This window comes from Podarcis tiliguerta, assembly GCF_965153285.1.
Source record: "Podarcis tiliguerta genome assembly, chromosome: 3".
Classification (NCBI taxonomy): Eukaryota; Metazoa; Chordata; class Lepidosauria; order Squamata; family Lacertidae; genus Podarcis; species Podarcis tiliguerta.
The window spans coordinates 45,565,586-45,587,539 of NC_139536.1; the positions used below are offsets into that span (position 1 = coordinate 45,565,586).

Sequence of the window (21,954 nt, forward strand, 5' to 3'; positions counted from 1 at the left end):
CAAACCATTACAAAGGTGCCTTTCTTCCTTTGTCCCTATGCCACTTTTACCTTCTGAGTTTCTTTAGAAGTGCCATTTGCCACACTCTTTGTTCCCACAATGTAGCATATAGGTTAGTACGATCCTTCCAGGGCCTGGCAATGATGAAGCTATCAAAAGATGGTTAATTGGGTGTTTCCAATCCAATAAAATCCAATGACATCCAAGCCAATGAAAATTCATATAACTTTTGTCCCAAATATAACAGTCTAGCCATAGTGTGGTTTATTCACTGAGTTCAAATCCCTTCTTTTGGATTCTAGTTGTTTATAAATTCCTTGAGATCCAGTTAATTTGTACCTATTTAGCAAATAACCCATATCTGTTTCTAAATGCTTAGTCTTCTTCCTCACATTCCTCTTAAAGCCAGCGCCTTCTTTCAGACACTGTGTAACACCAGCTTCCCATAAAAAAACCTCATCTACCTCATCTCTTTAAAATAATGTTTGGAGCATCCTTTAACTTTTTTTTTTTTTTTTTTGTAAACTGATTAGTTATTGAAGTGGGGTTAAAGGGCCATGGAGTTGAGGTAGTGATATTTTACACACCCTGCTGGAGGCAGCAGGTACATGGGCATAGTTCCCAACATTCTGAGATTTTCTCCAGGGAGCGCTTGAAGGATCATGATGGGCTGCTTGTCATGGGAGGTGTCTTTCAGAGGCCTCAGTAGCCTGCAGTCCTCTTCCTTTTTTGAGAACCATGCAAAACAAATGACCACATCTCAGGGGAGTGAGTACTCTCTTGGCTTAGGGGCTATTACATAATAGACACAAATTGCACAGAAAATTCTACCTCTGAAAGGAGCATTTTGAAACAACCCACTAAAAATTCCTCAAGACTTTCATTCTGTTGTTGTTGTTTAGCCGTTTAGTCGTGTCCGACTCTTTGTGACCCCATGGACCAGAGCACGCCAGGCACTTCTGTCTTCCACCGCCTCCTGCAGTTTGGTGAAACTCATGCTGGTAGCTTCGAGAACACTGTCCAACCATTTCGTCCTCTGTCGTCCCCTTCTCCTTGTGCCCTCCATCTTTCCCAACATCAGGGTCTTTTCCAGGGAGTCTTCTCTTCTCATGAGGTGGCCAAAGTATTGGAGCCTCAGCTTCATGATCTGTCCTTCCAGTGAGCACTCAGGGCTGATTTCCTTCAGAATGGATGCGTTTGATCTTCTTGCAGTCCATGGGACTCTCAAGAGTCTCCTCCAGTACCATAATTCAAAAGCATCAATTCTTCGGCGATCAGCCTTCTTTATGGTCTAGCTCTCACTTCCATACATCACTACTGGGAAAACCATGGCTTTTACTATACGGACCTTTGTTGCCAAGGTGATGTCTCTACTTTCATTCTACAACATCTCAAAAAGTGAAAATTAACCCGGCAAGGGAAGCCTCTTTTGAAGATCATAGTCAACTGGCAGATTTATTCAGGGTACAGATTTTATATGTCTTCTGAGGCCAAGGTGAGCCCCTTTAATTATGGCTCGAAGAAAAATCTGTCAGTGTCATTGCAATGGTCAAGATCCAGACTACCAAAAGCAATTTGGGCACTGACTTTGAGGGCTAGAGATCAGATGAGTCAGGAATACTACCCACACAAACACCAGATTTGGGAACTGAAGCTCAAGCTGAGTCCGGCAACCATTGGAATCTGACACTTTGAACCTAAAACCATGGGTAGGCAAACTAGGGGCCGTATCTGGCCCAATCGCTTTCTAAATCTGGCCTGCGGATGGTCTGAGAATCAGCATATTTTTACATGAGTAGAATGTGTCCTTTTATTTAAAATGCATGTCTGGGTTATTTGTGGGGTCTGCCTGGTGCTTTTATATGAGTAGAATGTGTGCTTTTATTTAAAATGCATCTGGGTCATTTGTGGGGCATAGAAATTCATTCAGCGATGCATTCCCCCCCCAAAAAAAAATAGTCCGGCCCCCCACAAGGTCTGAGGGATGGTGGATCGGCACCCAGCTGAAAAAGTTTGCTGACCCCTGCCTAAAACCCTTCAGCCAGGATGCCCAGACACTATAGTCCAGGATCCAGGAACCATCACAGAACCAGCATCCTTGCTCCTCACCCACACACAAATGGCCTTGTGTGCCATCTGTTCGCCACCACAGGCAATGTGCTTGGCAACGGAGACACAACAAAATGTCAGGTTCCAGGCCAGAGATTTGCTCCTTAAAGGATCTCCATTTTCCAGTAAGGGGGCAGAGCCTGGTGAGGTGGTAGTCAAGCTGAAAAACTACATGAGCTCAGCAACTAGTCCTTCTCAAAAGAAGTTGTCTCCACCTGAGTTTCGTCCCTGAGGCCTGTCCAAGGTACTGAAAGACTTGTTTCTGACTATTTTTGTTTTCTGACCTATGGCTTTCAAGTGGGTACAAACTCCTTGCTGGTCAGTCCCCTGCTCTAAACTCATTCTAGCTAGCTTCAGACTCTCCTATGGACTCATCTTTGCCAGGAGTGTCCAGCAATTACACAGATTTTATCTGTTTCCATTGCCCTACTCCCTCAAATAAGTGAAATGGTGCATTAGCAAGAGGTCAATGCCACAGGACGCATTATAGTGGTCCATTCATATTACAAATAGTGTGTAAGATATTGGGCAGGTCCCTGTACACCAGGAAAGGGCGCAGTAAAAATGATAGGTAGAAGCAGTAACCAAGAATTCTTAGAATCCAAACTAAGAAAGGGTTGAAAAGATCCCCTATAATGTACAACTACTCAATTAAAAGAAGGCAAATCCCATCACTGGGTTTTTTCTCTCCAAGGACCCCTAACTGTCATCACTTCTGCCTCATCTGCATTCAGTTGCAACCTATACATCCTCATCTAGTCCATTGCAGTTGCCAGACACTGGCTCACGGGAGAGCTTTAGCTCCTGGATCTTGATAGAAAAACAGAGCTGGGTATCATCAGCATGTTAATGACATCCAACTCCAAAACATTAAACAGTTTCAGCCACTGACTCCATGCAGATATCAAAACAGAAGCTTGCGACACTCCACAAGCCATTTTCCAAGGGATTGAGTGGTTATTAAATTTGAATAAAGCCCTGTTTCCATATTTCAGAGCTGACAGGATGGGCTCTTGAACAACCAAGCTGCACCATTATTGAATGCAGAAATCCAGACTTACCTCCTGGTAACATGGCGTCTTCTGAACCAACATGTTTGGAGAAAGAAAAATGAGAAGAATGAATATGTTTCCTCCTGGACAACTCAGGAGGCATGTTATTGTGATGTCACCATGCAAATGCAGAAAATTCATAACATGGAGTTTGGCACCCCTTACAGATGATTCGTAAAATGGAGCGGGAGGGGGAACCTTCCTGTCTTTTTGTATGATAAACACACAAAATGGGCACACTGTAACAACCATCAGTGCCCTGAGATATTAGAGAAATATTTTGTCAGACTTTGGAAATATGAAAACATGAATCATGATCAGTGTAGTGTAATACATTGTATTGATTATTGTACACATTTATAGCACAATCCAATACAACTCTTCTCAGAAGTCCCATTAAATTCAATGGGGAATACTTCCTCGTAAGTGGGAATAGGACTGCAATCTGGTAGGAAAAGCAGCATTAACTAGTGGCGGTGGTTGTTAAAAGAATCCTATAATAATTTGTTATTATTATAATAATAATTTATTATTTATTCCCCGTCCATCTGGCTGGGTTTCCCCAGTGACTGTTCAATATATTCTTTATTATATTCTCACAAGTACAGATTTAACCCCATCCATCACGAGTAAGCCTAATCACTTTATTACATTAATGGTATTAAGAAATAAAGAACTATACCTTAGCACCAAAATTAACATACTGTATTGGCCTGAATATAAGCCTCACTTTTTTCTCAAATTCCGACCGTGAAAAATTAAAGTGTGGCATATATTCGTGACATTACGGTATGCAGCCAGGAGCACAGGACAAACAGCGCCAGGAGTGCAGCAAAGCGGTGCCCGCCCCACACATAGTCCCCCATCCTCTCTCCCAAGGTCAGGAAGGGAGAGAGCGAGGAAGGGGAAAGGCCACTGGCAATGCAGCGTGACTCCCCTCCCCCCCCCAGCGCCTAGTATGCAGCCAGGAGCAGTGAGGAGCGGAGTGGCTTATACTCCAGATTTTTTTTATCCCCCCCCCTTCCAATTTTAAAGGTGTGGCTTATATTCAAGTCAATACAGTAAATAGCATTATGGCTGCATCCTAACCATGTCTATTCAGGAGTAACTTCAATGGTGTTTACTCCCAGGTAAGTGAGGTTAGGATTCTGGCATGGAAGTCCACTTTGCTTTGATTAATACTGCTACATGCCACCCCAATCTCAGAGCAATGAAAGATTCCAGGGGTCCAGGCACCTACCCAGGGTCTGTGTTTCCTTTTGGAAATGAGGCACAGCGGAGACTGTGGTGTCTTTATGATATATGGTTTATTTACACATATATACCACCTGAGCCTACAACTGAGGGGTTCACAGCATTAACACACCAAAAAGGTCTTGTATTTCTCATGGTGGCAGCCTTGGATCCAAACAGAAATCAGCCATGGCTCTCTGACCCTCTGCTCTAGCTTGCTGCCTTTCACAGCCTACAACCATTTCCCTCCTAGGTTACATCACCACCAATTGCAATCCTAAACTCTCCACTCTGCTTTGTCTCTACTAATTATCTCAGAGCTCAGGGAGGGGGGGAGTCTGACACAGAGTCTTCACTTTGTTACTAGCCCATTTCCTTCACTCTCCTAAGGAAGCTGGCCTGACTTATATTTTAATCATTGCTTGATTCATGGTTTTAGGGAAGTCTAGCACCCCAAACTCATACAATATGTGCAAATCTCTTTTGAAGTTGAAAGCAATTCATTAAATCATCCAGCTGTATGACATTTTCCTGATCAATTCCTTGTATTGAAGACAAAAGCTTCTTTCGCCATTTAATCTAACAATTTTTATTCGTAAAGAAGCCCTTTATGCCACAGTGACCTTTCATAAAATTCACATTTGATCCAAGCTTGAGCACTAAGCTGAAATCCTTTCCTAAATCTGAAGAATTATATGTTTTATATAATAATCACCACAGTGCCCCCCCCCCCAAGACAACCGGAAAGTTCAGTTGATCTGCATTTAACTCCTCATGTCCCCACATCCTTTTGAAATGACACACACAGAAAGAGGGCAAGTTGACCCCCACCCACCCATCTGTTATCAGTCTTGCTATACTGACACAAAAATATAAAATGCATGGCATATACACACGCGCGCAAAGGGTCAGCGCATCTGGCTGTTAACCAAAAGGTTGGTGGTTCGAGCCCACCATAGACGACTCTTGGTGTCCCTTCCAACTCTACAATTCTATTATTCTAAGACAGCTGTGGAAAAGAAGGAGCAATAAACTAGCCAAATAACAAAGGCCATCTCTTATTTACTTTGATAATACAAGATACAAAAACCCACTGATTCCTAGAAGAGGAATCAAGGGGTTAATTCCAGAGTACAACCTGAATCCTCCCCAGGCAGTTTGAGAAGGTTCCTTGTGACAGAAAGTTGAGGAGTGTGTGTGTGTGTGTGTGTAATATAGAGAGAATGGTGACTGCTGCTGTGAAGGAGGCAGGGATAAACAAGAGACTTACTTTTGTAGCTGGCAGCCCAGGGCTGGTAGCCGTAGTAGCCAGTAATCCGTAGAATCCTTTCCTCAATGGAGGTGAGCCCCACAGTCGCACTGGTGAGGTCTTCCACAGATCGGGACCATTTCAAATCCTCTTTGATCGCCTCGTCCACCACTAGGTATTTCAGCTGCCGGAGTTGAGGGCTGATGTCTGACAGCCTCCTGGGGCTGACGTCTGGAGATCTCCTCATGCCACTAGAGACAAGAGAGGTGGGTGAGGAGAAGGTAAGGCAAAGGTGAATGTAATAAATGCAAACCCTCTCAGGACCAAGGTGTTAAGAATGCAACAAAGAGGGATAGAGGCAGCTGCCTTAGAATCCCAGAATTGTAGAGTTGGAAGGGACCCGCAGGGGTCATCTAGTCCAACCCCCTGCAATGCCTTTTGTCAAGCCCCACCACCCAGTCCACCTAGCTCAGTACTGCCTACACGGACTGGCAGCGACTCTCCAAGGTTTCAAGCAGGCGTCCTTGCTACCCCTACCTGGAGATGATAGGGATTAAACCCGGGACCTTCTGCATGCCAAGGCTGCGGTCCTTCCCCGCCGAAGGCACTGGGCACAAAGCGCAAACCTCAGCCTAGTTCTACTACTATTTCGCCTAGTACAACGATTTGTGGAGGGGGTTTTTCCCCCCTCAGAAAACGTGGTCTACTTTGGTCTTCTGTCAATAGGCGCCGAGCCCCTCCTGCTGCGAGCCCGCCCGGACGGAGCCCAGCGCGACGCCGCTCTCCGCGCACCCCGAGGGGCTCGAAGCTGCCGCGAGGGAGCGCGCCTTCCTCCTCCGCTCCCCGCCGAGCTGGCCAGGAAAGGCTCCGGGCGAACTTTCTGCCTTTCCGCGCCAAAACCACCACCTCCCTCCTCCACACAAACACGCCGCTTCCTCCGCTTCTCAGACCCAGCGAGGAGGAGAAAAGAAGAGCGCGGCCGGGAGAAAGTGAGCAGCGAGCAGGAGGAGAGGCTGAAAACTTTGCTCCCGGTGTCCCTCGGCCTCCCGCGGTGGGTCGGCGCCAAGGCGCGGCGGCGGCGGCTGCCCCCCGGGAGAAGGGGAATGGCTGCGTGAGGGAACCTTTGCTGCGCGCGACGCCCCCCACGCCCAGCCCCCTCGCCCTCCACTCACATGGCGACGGTCTTGCCCCTGGCCGTGCCGTTGGGGAACTCCCGAATCCCCATAGGGAAGAGCAGCGGGGGAGTGGGGGCTCCCAGGCTTCAAGGAAGGTGCAGCCGCCCCGGGCTGGCGGGCTGGAGAGACGGGGCGGCGGCCCCCGCGCGGGTCGCCAAGGCGGGAAGAGGAAGGAGGACGGAGCCGGAGCTAGCGCTTGCCACCGCCGTCGCCGCCGCGCAGGCACGGAGTTTGGAGCGGCCGGCGAAGAGCTGCTGCTGCCGCCGCCGCCGCCGCATGAGAGTCCGCCTGCCTGAGTCCCCAGCGCGGGCGAGGCGTCGGCTCCCGGCTGCAACCTGCTGTCCGTGTCTATTGCTACTGCTGCTGCTACCGCTGCTGCTCGCCGCCGCCGCCGCCACCTCTCCAGCAGTGAAGCGAAGGAGGAGAGCAACGCTCGTCGTCGCCCCCCTCGCAGGCAAGCGCCGCTCTCGCTCGCCTCTTCTCGGGGGGAAATGCCGCGCGCCCCTCAGGGGGAGCCCGCTCGCCCTTCTCCTCCCGCTTTCCCTCCGCGCGGTGAATGTGGCGCGGCGGCCGACAGGGGGAGCCCGTGCGCAGTTCGTGGGGAGGGGGAGGGAGCGAGGCCGCCATAGAGAGCGGCGCCCCTCCTCCTGGCTTGGGAAGAAAGGCAGCGGATGGGAGGCAGGCGCCCTCTGCGAAGGCTCGAAACACACTTCTCAGATTAGTTTCTATTTGATCTCAGCGTGCAGCGGGTTGTATATTCTTGAAGAGAAAAAGGGGGGTTTATGCTATTATTTCCAAAGGGGTAGGAAAATTAGCTCGCGCAGCAATAGCAGTCAGTCCTTAACATTTGTTATTGGTGATGAGGATGATTTTGGAAGGGGGAAAAAAAGGGGGGGAGGAATAAGGGAAATATTACGGATCCAGCTCCTTCATAAGTAGTGGCGTCCCTGAGTGAGGTAGCCGCATTTTGGGTGTCAGGAAAGGGCACCAAGTGGTTAGTCATTTAGTTAGCTGTAATTGTGTTTTTTACAACCCAGGAGCGGAGAGGTGCTTGTGGGATTTTCGGCCTCAGGTGCCAAATTGACTTGGCTGGCCTTGGGTATTGTGCATCTTGTCTCGGAGGTGCAGAGAGAGGAGATTTGCTGTCCTGCTGCAAGCAGCAAAATGTCTTGGGCCAACCTGCTCGGTGATTCAGCCTTTTGTCATAGCAAAGAGGATCCAAGGTGGCAGAACACCTTTATTGCATGCAAAATGGCACAGGTTCAATACCTGGCACCTCCAGGTAAGGTAGGGCTCCTGTCTGAAACCCTGGACTACCAGTCTGTGTAGACAATACTGGGCTATTGAAAGGTCAATGGCAGTTTCCTATATTCCTGTCCCCCCTGCCCCCACCACTCCATGCCTCTAGAGAAAGAGGGAGAATGAGAATGATCTTCAAAATGAGGGTCAATTGAAATCAGCCCAGGAATGCTTACTCAATCAGCCAGTTTTTGTGAAAATCCAAATGGGAGCTGAAAGCTCCTTCCTTTGACCTTGGGATCTTTCTACTGCTTCTTCTATTACATGACAAATAATGACGGCAAAGCCAAAAGCAGAAGCCCCATCAAGAGGCAAGGTGAGGCAGCTGCCTCAACCTCCCAATTGTGCCATTAAAGGAGGCAGAATGAACTCGATATAGGCAAATCTGACCCAGAATGTTTTGTGGTGTTCTCCTGCCCAGTCTCCACTGAAATTAGTGTGAGCTGCTCAAGAACATGGTGGTGCTATATTCACAACTAGGAACATAGAAAGCGGACTTCTACTGCATCAGACCAACCGTCCATCTAGCTCAGTATTCACTGGCTGGGAGGAGCTCTCCAGGGTTTCAGCCAGGGATCTTTTCCCAGCCCTAACTGGAGATGCTGAGGATTGAAGCCGAGACATTTGGCATGCAAAGCAGGTGGTCTACAATTTTGGGGTCTTCATCAACTTTCGGGGTGTTCTGGTTTCACTCTTCCCTCCTGTAATGCCCACACCATCTATTCGGGGGAGTCCCAGCCATCCAGAACAGATTGGGACACAGCAGTGCGGGGGTGCGGGTGGGCAGAGCAAACATTCCCTCCTTCCTCTTCCATTAATAGTCACTTCAGCTGGAGCAACTGGATACAACTCTGTGAACTCAGTACAGTTATAATACTGCGGGGAGGGTGTTATATATTCAGAATGCATTCAGAGGCATCCTGTTTTGTTTTAAAACTATGTCTGTGGTTGAATGAGCTTGGGGTTCTAGAAAAAGCAAAGAAGATCAGACAAGCCTGAAGTCTGCACCCATGCAGGTATGGCCATTTTAAGTCCCAGTTCACAAGCTTGTATGCAAAGAGCCATTCCAAATATTTGCTGCAAAATGTTTACTCGAAAGGGAGCTGCAGGCAATGGTGGACCCCTGACTTCTAGTGTGTTACCTGCATGGTATACATTTGCCATAGCAATGCATAGTGTTTTAAGCATTGTAGGTGTACATTTGGAACATTACAGGCTTACACCAAAAATGGGGTGTGTGAAGTGGACACCCTTGCAAAACAAGTGCAGCTAATCCAGGTAGTATCTTTTAACATGGCTTGTCTCTCATAAGCATTCTGTTTTCCTGATAACGGTGCAGTCTCCAGGGTCCTGTGTGATTTACATCCCTTGCTGCTTTGGGATCAATAACACCAGAAAGATTAAAAAGCTGGTGAAAGCAAGAAAGCCTATATAACAACTTCTTGATATGCTGCTCATGGAGGAAAGTGAGAATGACCCTAAAGTGTCATTCTGCAGCCCGTTTGTCTCTGATAGTCATCAAATACTGCAGCCTCTTGAATTCAGTTTCAGCAGCAGCCTGGAACTTGGTCTGAAGCAGAGGCAAGCATCTCAGTGTAGATGGGGCTGAGCTTGAGCAGGGTTGTGCCTCTTCGTTCCTGATACTTGGTTGCCAAAACAACATGGGGGGCGGCAGCACTCACCCAATTTCTTCCCTCTGCAAAATTATGAAAGGCATTTGAGTCCTCATCTGCTTCTTTTGCTTTTGTTCCTCCTTAATGCACCATGTTTATTGGTGATGCATTACAGAGGAACAAAATATATATTCATCTGACAGCTCCTTATTAACGGAGGACTTCTGGTTTTTTTTAACTGTCCAGCAAACTGCAAAGAAAATCCATCCAAACATGACCTTAGCACTAGGAAAATGAGACAAGATTCATGCATGTATCGCATCTAGTGGCCAGACTGCATGTTACATTAAATGTGCAATTGCATTTAATGTACAGTGGTACCTTTGATTACAGACGCTCCTGCTTACAGACTCCGCTAACCCAGAAATAGTACCTTGGGTTAAGAACTTTGCTTCAGGATGAGAACAGAAGTTACATGGCGGCGGCGCAGTGGCAGCGGGAGGCCCCATTAGCTAAAGTGGCACCTCAGGTTAAGAATAGTTTCAGGTCAAGAACGGACCTCTAGAACAAATTAAGTTCTTAACCCAAGGTATCACTGTATATCTATTTTGGGTTTTGCCTGTAAATCTTTGCTGAAACAACAAACTTGTCTAGTAGGGCCCACTGGGAGTTGTCCAAGGTCCTGATATTCCTGGCCTGACCCATTGGAGCCTCCAATACTCATTCCCACTTTCCCTGTAGGCCTCATGTCCCAGCAGAACAGAATAATACCCCTCTCTCCATACACCACCATCCCGATCCCCCTCCCATACTATGACACCAGCCAAACCCATAAGACAAACAGTTACATTGAACATGATCGTATATTTAACATAACATGTAGTTTGGCCCTCAAATGGGAGGTGTGATATAAAGGAGCCTAGCTGATCTAGCTTAGCAACAAGGTACTTGTGTGTACCAAGAGATCAGGAAGGTGAAGAGGATAATTTTTATTTTTATTTTTACTTGCAATGAGATACGTCATGTGGCGCCATCCCTTCCTTTTTCCTGGCTGTGTGAGTCCTCTACTAAAGTGTAAGTTATTTCCACCGGCAGTGTATAGTTTCTCCTGGTTCAGCATTCTTATGAACAGAGGTATATACAGCTAATTGGCGCAGTGAAGTGAGACACTGGTTCAGCTCACATCTCCGTCATATTCTGCTCGTCTTGTTCCTCTGACATGGAGAAAAACAACAAAACTTGTCATCATCATGCAGGATAGAGTTCTACATTTTAACTCTGGAAAGATTCATCTACCTGATTTCAAGGGGATGAAGTTGTAGAACACATTAACTGTGATCTGCTTGCAGGGCTGGATTAACTGATGGGCAACAAAAATGCCCAGTTCAGAAGGAAAATTAAAAGGATCCTATAAACATCGAGTTGGCAGGGGGGTCTGAAAGGCCATCTACTCCAACCCCCTTGCCAATGCAGGAAATCTGCTCCAGCATCCATGGCAGGTAGCCACTCAGCTTCTGTTTAAAAACCTCTAATGATAGGTCTATTTTGATTGTTAGAGGTTTCTTGTAGCATGTAAGTATGTATGAGGCATGGGGTAATGTGTCTCAATCATCTTGCTTGTGAAAACAGAGATAATAGAAGGCGGATCAATCTGTAGTTATCGGTCTTGTTAAAAAACATGGTGGGGATGACACAGATCTAAATTGGTATTCTTAGACCTGGATGGATCTCTAACTAGTGTTTTATTCTGATGGTTGCAAAATAAGTATTTCAAAGAAACAGCAGAAGAACTATTCAATACGCTACATATCCATATTTTCTCTGGAGCCCAGAATCATCTGGCTATCCTCCTTCAGGATCTTTAAGGAGACATTTCTTTGAAAATGGCATTGTTCATGTTCATCTTTATGACTATACTACCTGTTCTACAATACATTCACCTTCATTCTCTTTGGCTTGTCAGTGTTTTCCCCAGGAAGCAAACATTTTTTCACCAAATAAATGAGTCAACCTAGAGGCAGATAGTATGACAAAAATGGCAATTTAGATGTGCTTAGACCAGTGTCAGAAGATGCATTATGTCATCTTACCTACGTTCAGCAGTACATATGCAGAGTAAAGACAACAGACTAAGTATATTCCTTTTAGTCTGCACTGTGCATGCTATTAATGTAGGACAGGACAAAGGAAGCTACTTTAAAACAGAAAATATACTATGCCCAATGTATTTTTTACATGTGAAATACAAAATAGTTAATGCAAAAGTCAAGGAGTTTCATATCCAACACTCCTGATTCCCAATTAACATACAGGCCACAGCAACACAGTCCAAAGCAAACTGCTATGAACATCCTATTGAAACCAATACTACTTATTTCCAGGACAGGCTTCTTATAAAATATTTATATTTAGAATTGCAGCCTGATCTTTTCAGAGAGGTCTCACTGAGTTCAATGGGACCTATTCCAAGTAAATGTGCACAGGATTGCAAGCTTCAAGCCCAGCACCTCCAGTTCTTTAGATAAGTGAGCCATATGTGGTTTCTTTGCTGAGGCATGCCACAATGCTATACATAATATAAAAGTTATTTCTGCTAAAGGGACAGAGAGCTTTTGGCTCTCCAGATGTTGTTGGATTCCAACTCTTAGAGATTTTAAATTATTAATGGTTTATAAATGCTTTTAAACAAATAAGGACATATGACAAGCCTGGCCCATCAGTTCAGCATCCCATTCTCTGGCTAACCAGATGCCTTTAGGAAGCCTGCAAGCTGGACATGAGCGCAGCTGCAGTCTGTTCACTGGTGCTTCCCAGCAACTGTAACTCAGAGGAATAATTTCAGATGACGTAGTCTATGGTCTGGGATTATACGAGTTGTAATCCAGCAGTATCTGGTGGGTCATAGACTCCCCATCCATTTTCAATTCGTTCACCTGGATGAGTATTTCCTGTTATCACTCCAAGATACCAGGAAGCCCCCCCCCCCAACCTTCTACCCAAGAGCCTTTCTCAGGAATTGATGGTTATTGAACCTTGTACCTCGGGCATGCAAAGCATGTGTTTTGATAGTTTATTGCCAAGTTCTAGATTTGAAAAGTATTATTAAATAATTTCGTCAACAGTTTAATCCAACACTATTTATTGAGAATCAGTTGAATTCCCATTTTTTATGGATAGAGGCTTTAAAGTAATAAATAGTATTGATTACTGGCAACAATCATTTTTGTGCCAATGTGAGTCATAATATTTGTGAGCGTGGGGCTAATTGAATAACCCAGCAGTACTGGCTTGCTGCTATTGCTCTGACTTCAGACACGGCTAAACTAAAGCAACTATGTATGAGTTTCATTCAAATATATATATAATGTGAACCTTCCCAACCATTTGCTCAAAAGAACGCTCCTTGCTGTCCTCTGGCACTTTAATAGGAATGGCATGCTCCTCTCTGCCATTATTTTCTCCTGTTATAAGACTCTACACCAGTGTTTCCCAAGCTTGGGTCTCCAGCTGTTTTTGGACTACAACCTCCATCATCCCTAGCTAGCAGGGATGATGGGAATTGTAGTCAGAAAACAGCTGGAGACCCAAGCTTGGGAAACACTGCTCTACACCCAGGACCCACCTGCTTCCCCTGTAAAATGCACCTTTTCACTTGCTTGAGGTTAAGGGAAAGATGTTTCTCAAGATCTCAAATAAAAAGTGATAATGCTTCAGCCACTATGAACCTGTAGAACAAAAGGGAGATCCTGTATCCCTCCAGAAGATTTGGACTCCCAACTCCCATCAGCCCCAGCCAGTATGGCAAATAGAAACGATGGGAGTTGCAGCCCAACAACATTTGGAGGGCCATAGATGCCACACTGTTCTCAGAAGAAGGATAAATAGATATATGCTAGAGGTGTGCTAGATGAATCCTAAACCTAGAACAGGAGAACAGCCAGTGGGGAAACAGACATGGGGAAATGTTATAAGGATTTAAGTATAAATAGATTAATGGAATTTTAAAGGTAAAATAAGGTTAGAATGTGTTAAGATAATTATAGGACAGATAACAGAGGAAGATGGAAAGGAATTGCTGAAACATTTGTCAGAAGTGGATTACAAAAAGGGAGGTGTGAGGAGGTCGGTGAAATAGGTGAATGAAAGATAAGATATTGAAATTGTTTGAGTGTTTTAAATTGTTTTTGTTTGGTTTTGTTAGTTTAATGTGTTTAGTGTTATGTAGTGTCTTTATATTGTATTGTATTGTTCTTTTTTGTTTTTGTTTGGTTTGGTAGTGTTTAAATTGTTTAAAAAGCAATAAACATTATTTAACAAACAAACAAACAAACAAACAAACAGACATGGGGCATATCAAAGCCAAAACAGGATCTCTCCAATGCTGCCTGTACCAAAGTTCACTTGGTGGTGCTTCAGATATCCAGATTAACACCCACACCCACCCACACCTAAAGGCAGTGTGTCTTCAAAAACTGAAACATTCCTCCCCAAGCTTGCCATATAAAGAAAGTGCCAGGGTGGGTATAAAGAGAAGATTTCTGCAGCAGACAGGTCTAGCTGTGAATAAGAGGGCATTATTGTGCCAAGGCTCTCTAGTCACAGAGTGCTAGAGTATCACCTTTCTCTTGTCTATCCTGTGCTCTTTGCTAGTTCTGCTAGTGATGCTTGCTTTGGATGCTGTATCTTCAAGTCCTTTTTTTGTCTGCGCTGCATGTCAAAACACTCCTGTCAAATCAGCTTTCCACTTATTAGTTGCTACGACCTTTGGCACCAATTGAACAGAACACAAGCTTAAAGTGATTCGCCTCCCCCATCCATCACAATTCCCTAGCTCCCACACCTAACCTTCTGAAACTGTGCAGGTTACCTTTCTCAGGGCACCTCTATGATATATGTCATTTTAATAATAAAATAGTTGTGCCAAAAAACACAGGGAGGGAAGGAAACCCCTTTTAGTTTTTCACACACACACCTAATTAACTTAAAAGTGTGTAGCACACAGACACACAGACACAACACCAACCCCTGAACCTGATTTTAATTTGGCAGGTTTCTAACCTTGGGTGAGAATCTTGCTCTTGATGCTTCAGAAATGCATCAAACTGGGATCTGAACTTGCTTGCTGTGATGGAATAATAATAATAATAATAATTTATTTTTACCCAGCCCATCTGGGTGGCTTACAGCATATCTAAAAACACAATAAAAGCACCCAGTATTAAAAACCTCCTGATACACAGCTGCTTTCAGATGACTTCTAAAAGTTGTGTTATTCTTAATCTCCTTGACATCTGAACAGAGGGCGCCACTACTGAGAAGGTCCTCTGCCTGGTTCCCTGTAACGTTGCTTCTCGCAGTGAGGGAAATACCAGAAGACCCTCGGAGGAGAACCTCAGTGTCCAGGCTGAGCGATGTTGGGTGGAATGATTGCCTTGGTGTGATGCTGAATTCCTCCCTGTATCTTGAGGAAGGTATACACTCCTGGCAGTGGCATTGCTGCCATTTTCTTAAAGGGGCAGGGTGGAGGCAAGGTCAAAGCTACATGAGCACACCCAGAATTTGGCATAAATCCAATATTTATGAAGTGTGAAAACACTCAGAAACAAGCTTTTTTTAAAAACAAGGAAGAGGTCTCTCTGTTTCTGACATTTTCCTACAGTGGACAACTTTACTATCTTCCAATGTGTTCACATTAAAGGGACAATAGGAAATTAATTAAGTGTAAATATTTGTTGACTGAGAGATGTTTGCTGTATAAGAAGGCAGGCTTATGTAATGTAAACTTGTGAAGATGTTCCAGAAGGCCTGTAAACTCCATCTTGGTCGTCAAGGTTACCCCGGGACCAATTGGTAGTTGAGGCAAGAATGAGCTCATATATGTTTATTCACTTGCTTTGATATGTGCTAATTGGTTTGCTTTGGTGCTGTGCATATCTGTTGGCCTGGGATGCTGGGCTCTGACCATAAAAATTGGATGTTTGGCACCTATGCAAACTAAGTTGCTGAATTACAACTTATTATTAAACTGAAAACTATGGAGAGACTTGGTCTGTACAGAGATATTGGATTCTTGTCTCATTACATATGCTAAAGCTATTTTTGGTCATCTGCATACTATCCCTTGCTTTTTCCTATAGGACTAATTGCAGTCATTAACAGTCATCAACAGGCTTACCATACCCATTGAGTCAATCATCCATCTTCTACTACTCTTCTGAGAAAAACCCCACCCCACCCTCCCACTATATATAAGGGTCTGGTGACTTCTGTTTCAGTGTATCTGAAGAAGTGTGCATGCACATGAAAGATTATACCCAGAACAAATTTAGTTGGTCTCTAAGGTGCTACTGGACAATTTTTTATTTTTTAAATTTATTTCGATTGCATCAGACCAACATGGCTACCTACCTGAATCTGCCACCTATGCAGGTGGACTAATAGGAGGTTGTGACCAAACTGACATATGCTTAAAAATTTTTTTTTGGATAAGTAATGTATAAACATTTGCTCAGGCACAGACGAGTCATGACGGCGGCTTGCTGTTTCAGTGTCCGACCTGAATCTGTAATGGCAGCACAGGTTACGATACAGCACTAGAATTGATCGCTCTAGCATTTTTGACATCATTCTTTGGTAACACTGCACCAACCCACTCCCAGGGGCCCCCCTTTAGCAAAATGTAATCATACTGGGATGCGGGTGGCACTGTGGGTTAAAGCCTCAGCGCCTAAGGCTTGCCGATCGAAAGGTCGGCGGTTCGAATCCCCGTGGCGGGGTGCGCTCCCACTGTTCGGTCCCAGCGCCTGCCAACCTAGCAGTTCGAAAGCACCCCTGGGTGCAAGTAGATAAATAGGGACCGCTTACTAGCGGGAAGGTAAACGGCGTTTCCGTGTGCGGCTCTGGCTCACCAGAGCAGCGATGTCACGCTGGCCACGTGACCCGGAAGTGTCTTCAGACAGCGCTGGCCCTTGGCCTCTTTGAGTGAGATGGGTGCACAACCCTAGAGTCTGTCAAGACTGGCCTGTACGGGCAGGGGTACCTTTACCTTTTTAATCATACTTCAACCATACTGAAGCAAGTTCTTGGTTCTCAGAGAAAATCCTTCCAGGAACATTGTGCTGGAGTCCAAAGAAGTTATGTTTTAGGTGCATTGAATCTGTTGCTTGACAGTTCTTGTGGATTCTGAGCACAGACACCAATGAGCGAGATACACATGCTGCAACGCTGCAACTCCCTTTTCTGCACAGCTACTAAGAGAATGGGAAGCAGGGCCTCTTTCCCACCATAATCTCCATTTGTGGGGTCCACCAGCACTGTGAATTTTGGAAAACAGCTTTCCACTGATTTGATCTTTTTGCCTGTCGAACAAAAAATAAAATAAAATAAAATGCCAAGATGCTTCATTAACATGCTTGGCACTGAGCTGCATTGGCAGCAGCCTGCTCTTGTTCTGCCAAAGGGCACAGGCTGTGGAAATTCAGGAAGCTTTGAATCATGTTTGTTAGTTAAGTCAGGAGCAGGTGACCTTCTGAGAGGACCTTGATTCTAAGGTATCCTGATGTATTTTCCCTCCCCAACCACTACAGAAGATGCTTAACAGGCAGAACAAAAGCAGCAAATAGCAGCAGAGTTTATTATTTTGGTTACTAAAAGCATCTTACTGAAATTCACGTCTGGTGTATTTTCTTTGCCCATTAAGATCAAAATGCAAATTCAAAACCTCCCACCAGTAATCCTCTCATGATTAGTAATGTGTTTGGCATGCATCGAAGCCAATAATATTATAATCTTAACATCCCAACTCTTAACTGCTACACTTAAATGTATAAAAATAAAAATTAAGCTGATCCTCCAGTTTGATGCCCATATGCCTAAAGGATATTTTCTTCTGAAAGACCATTAAGCCTGATTCACATATCCATGTACATCACTTGATTTAAGAAGGATATCAGGAAAATGGAACAGGTCCAGAGGAGGGTGATGAAGATGGTGACTACTCTTATGAGGGAAGGTTGAAGGAACTTATTTAGCTCGGAGAAGAAGCAATTAAGAAGAACAGGCAGCCTCAGTTTCTCCTCCTTCATTAGTGAATTTTAAGCAGAGGCTAGATGGTCATGGAAGCTGTATAAGTGAGTTTCCTGGATTGTCAGGAAACGTTGGAGTAGATTAAATCTGAGGTCCTTTCTAACTCTATGATTCTACACTCAACATTTAGACCAGACATTCTCAAACCTTTTGTGCAAGCTCAGGTGATTAGAATGTTTCCTACCCACTGCAAGTCATGTTTTAAAATCTTTAAAAATAATAATGAAAAGTCAGTTTCCAGGCAGAAAGTGTTGGTTTTGACCTATAAAGCCTTAAATCATGGGTAGGCAAACTAAGGCCCAAGGGCCGGATCCGGCCCAATCACCTTCTAAAGCCGACGTGCGGATGGTCCAGGAATCAGCGTGTTTTTACATGAGTAGAATGTATCCTTTTATTTAAAATGCATCTCTGGGTTATTTGTGGGGCATAGGAATTCGTTCACCCCCCCCCCCCCGCAAAAAATATATAATCTGGTCCCCCACAAGGTCTGAAGGACAGTGGACCGGCCCCCTGCCGGTTTGCTGACCCCTGCCTTAAATGGCTCAGGATCACAATACCTCAAGCACCGACTCTCCCCATATGAACTGGCCTGGACCTTGCGAACATTATTTGAGGCACCTGAGATCCCATGCGCTCTTCCAACGGCTTGGCAGAGACAGGGATAGGCACTGGGCTTTTGTAACAATATATTTAGGCACCAGGCAAAAACGTTCCTCTTCAGCCAGGCCTTTGGCTAGTGAAACATTCCAGGCCTTTTAAACTGGGGTTTGTGGGTATTGTTTTGGTTTGTTATTATGGTATGCATTTTTCTGTTTTTATATTGTAAACTGCCCTGTGATCTTCGGATGAAGGGCATAATATAAACTTAATTAAAAATGAATATAAGTATAAATGTTATCCAGCTTACCTTTTACAGCTTATGACTTTGCTTTTTATCATCATTATTTTATTATCATTTACATAGTGTTTATGTTATTTGAAGTGCTACGTTCTTGGTAACAGTGCCTGAAAGTAAAGCTTCATTCCACTGATTTTTACCTAGCACAGACGACATCGAAATTGAAATTGAAAAAGAAAGATAATTTAGAGCTACTTGAAGGAAGGTCGTTTCCGTAGCTAGTACCCCAACAACTTTAGGTAAAGGGACCCCTGACCATTAGGTCTGACCGACTCTGGGGTTGTGGCACTCATCTCGCTTTATTGGCCGAGGCAGCCGGCGTACAGCTTCCAGGTCATGTGGCCAGCATGACTAAGCCGCTTCTGGCAAACCAGAGCAGCACACAGAAATGCCGTTTACCTTCCCACCAGAGCGGTACCTATTTATCTACTTGCACTTTGACGTGCTTTCGAACTGCTAGGTTGGCAGGAGCAGGGACCGAGCAATGGGAGCTCACCCCGTCGTGGGGATTCGAACTGCAGACCTTCTGATTGGCAAGTCCTAGGCTCTGTGGTTTAACCTACAGCGCCACCTGTGTCCCTACCCTAACAACTTTAAAAACCTTTTTTAAAATGTTACAGATGCTTTTTGCTGCCCTGGCTCACTGCAGACAGTACATTAACCCAGGTGAATACTCAGTTCAACCACCCCTGGCTGCAGTTATGAAGAATGAACATACATCTCAAAGGCAGAACTGCTGCTGGGATATCCTAGGGCTGTGTCATATTTCACTGAGGGATTGGACCTTTGCTGTGTGCCCTCCTCAGTGTGGAATTCATTTCCTCCCGACATGCACTTCTCCTCCTCTCTCCTAATGAGAAAGAAAGTGGCTTCTTAGATGATATGCAGATTCCTTTCCAACTCTGTGATCCTGTCTTTGTGCTAGAAAACTATGGTGGTTTACAAATGCATGGCAGAAAAGTATTTTGTCTTAACTCACACCTTTTCACTGATCTCAGCAATTCCGTTCCAGACAAAAATGTGCCTCTTGATGAGATTGTGGAATCGGAGTCTTCAATCAACATTGCACTCATAATAAATCATACATAACAGGCCTCCCAGACTCTCTCTACTATCAACACTGAATTCGTAAATTATGTAGGAAGAGCAGAGGAAGAATAAAGCTCTGGATCCCAGCAGGCCAAAAAGAGAAGAATGACCTGTGGCTAGAATGAGAATGTCGTGCCTGATTCTGTCACCGGTTTGTAAACACAGCTGGCTCTGCATTCCAGCAACAGCTCTTTAGCATTGATTCACAGTTCATGGAGCAAATGCTTCTGCTTCCTTTTTATCACATAATGCCGTGGCTAAACACCTTCATCTCCTTTAAAGTACCCGTATAACTGGAAGTGGCATCTCTGTAACCATATAGTGGAATTTACATGCAAGCAATGACCAATTGTATGATCCCACTATTTGTACCCATATGTCTGCCATATTTTGATGTACAAAAAGGAGGACACATTTGCCAGTTTCTGCTTTTAACTATGGATCACTATGACAACTCTCATTTTACATTCCCATGAAAAAGAGGACATGTCCTAGAAAAACAGGACATATGGCAACCCAACTTTGCAACGGCAAAAAATATCATTTCATACAGCAAATGTGTTTTCTGTGTAGAGCATGAATCAGCTGAGATAATTATGAGTGTGGGAAGCCCAGGTTTAGACCCCTGCTCATCTATGCAACACACAGGGAGAGCAAATCACCTTCTCACAACTTAGTCTCATAGCAAACCTATGATGTCAGTTAATGACCAGACTGGGCATTAAATGTATCTTTGCACTGGCTGTGCACTTTTTCAAAATGCGAATAGCAGCTGCCAACAACATTCAGTGCCAACTTGCACTTATAGTCATGTTCAGTTTGGTCTTAACTTGATCCAATCTGAGGTGGAGCGCAGTTATAGTTTCTGTTTTCCATCCTTTCCTACTGTTCACTTTTTAAAAAAAAACTTTTTATACATGTAGTTTTATAATCACTTCTTGGAAGTAAATAGGTTTCTTGGGATTTTTTAAAAATCCCCAGTGTTGCTTTCTCTTTCAAGTTCAGGGCTTCAGATCCTGAGGGCTGATAAAGCTCAGACTTGTGCTGTTGTTTGTTGATGGTGTGCCATTGCTGGGTGTTCTAAAGTCAGGCGTTTTTGATGGCTCCTTTTCATCTGCAGGGTGCTTTTCACAGATGCTGAGCTCCTACAGATCCCAACCAGTTCTGAAAACAGCTTTAAATATTTGGCACCTATGAAAACCAGTTTGGTGGAGGCACTATGTGGCAATCATGAGATGTCTTTTAAACAGGGCAAAAGAAATATTAATTAATTGATCAAACCTTCAGAAATCTGTATGCAAATTAAATAATAGTTTTTTTAAAAAAAACCACGGTGATTATTATGCTTTTATTGTGTTATGCTATTCTTTCCTTATCATTACAGCCTAATACGTATGAATCAGTTAATGATAATGCTCAAGGGGGAAAGTATATTTATTTCCCTTTTTGAGACTGCATGCATGTGTTACAGCAAGCACCATCTGAGAAGAAGCATTTGCTGCTGTCTTTATGAAAGATGGAGGAATGCTTGTTATAAGCAGTTACTTGCCACCAAAGTTTTTCTAAGTACCCATATTTATTATTATTTTAAAAACTGTTAGCATTTTTAAAAAATCAAACAAGTTTCTTGATTAATTTTTAACCGATCAAATTATTCTAAGTGAGTATCCTAACCACTGAATATTTGTTAAAAATCTAAGACATCTGGGGCTGAATATTCTTTTCTGAATTGGAGTTATTATTTGCCAACATTGATGTGCTCCCTCTCATTGATCTATGAGGCCCCAAGCTTTAGACTCCACTGTTTCCCCCTCAAATATATGCCCCATTGAGGTTAATGGGGTTTATACCAGCATTAGACAGCATGCTGGGGTGCTGCCAGTCGCTTGACCTGTCGGTTGTGTTGCTGCTTTTTACCTGGGAGGTAGAAGGGGAGGGGCTAGTTGGCAGCCAAGTCAGTGCAGTGCAAACAAACAAACTAGCGGAGCCAATGTGCTCTCCCTGCCAACACATTTGCACCCTACCAACCTTGATACTGCCTTGCCCTTCCCCCTCTACTGCCCAGTAAGCAGCAGTAATGCAACCAGCCAGAGGCCATCATGTCTTCCCCTACAGGCTTATTCCCAGATAAGGGTGTATAGGATTGCATCCT

General features: G+C 44.5%; 1 protein-coding gene and 1 long non-coding RNA gene across 3 annotated transcripts in view; one reads left to right on the forward strand and one right to left on the reverse strand.

The window, feature by feature from the left end:
• SLC35F3 (solute carrier family 35 member F3) overlaps positions 1 to 7,372 on the reverse strand; it is a 97,255-nt gene extending 89,883 nt beyond the window's left edge. The window contains exons 1-3 of one of the 2 annotated variants that reach the window (XM_083433911.1): positions 6,816 to 6,992; positions 5,665 to 5,894; positions 3,171 to 3,191 (exon numbers count right to left, since the gene is read on the reverse strand). In XM_083433911.1, the coding sequence (XP_083290037.1) occupies positions 3,171 to 3,191; positions 5,665 to 5,894; positions 6,816 to 6,868 (304 nt within the window). In that variant the 5' untranslated portion in view covers positions 6,869 to 6,992. Of the gene's footprint in view, positions 1 to 3,170; positions 3,192 to 5,664; positions 5,895 to 6,815 lie in introns of both variants that reach the window. The other variant, XM_083433912.1, reaches the window with a different exon arrangement.
• LOC310674595 lies at positions 7,180 to 21,118 on the forward strand. The gene is made up of 2 exons (XR_014509670.1): positions 7,180 to 7,272; positions 19,726 to 21,118. It is a non-coding gene; the product is annotated as an uncharacterized lncRNA (long non-coding RNA).
• Positions 21,119 to 21,954: the final 836 nt, after the last annotated feature.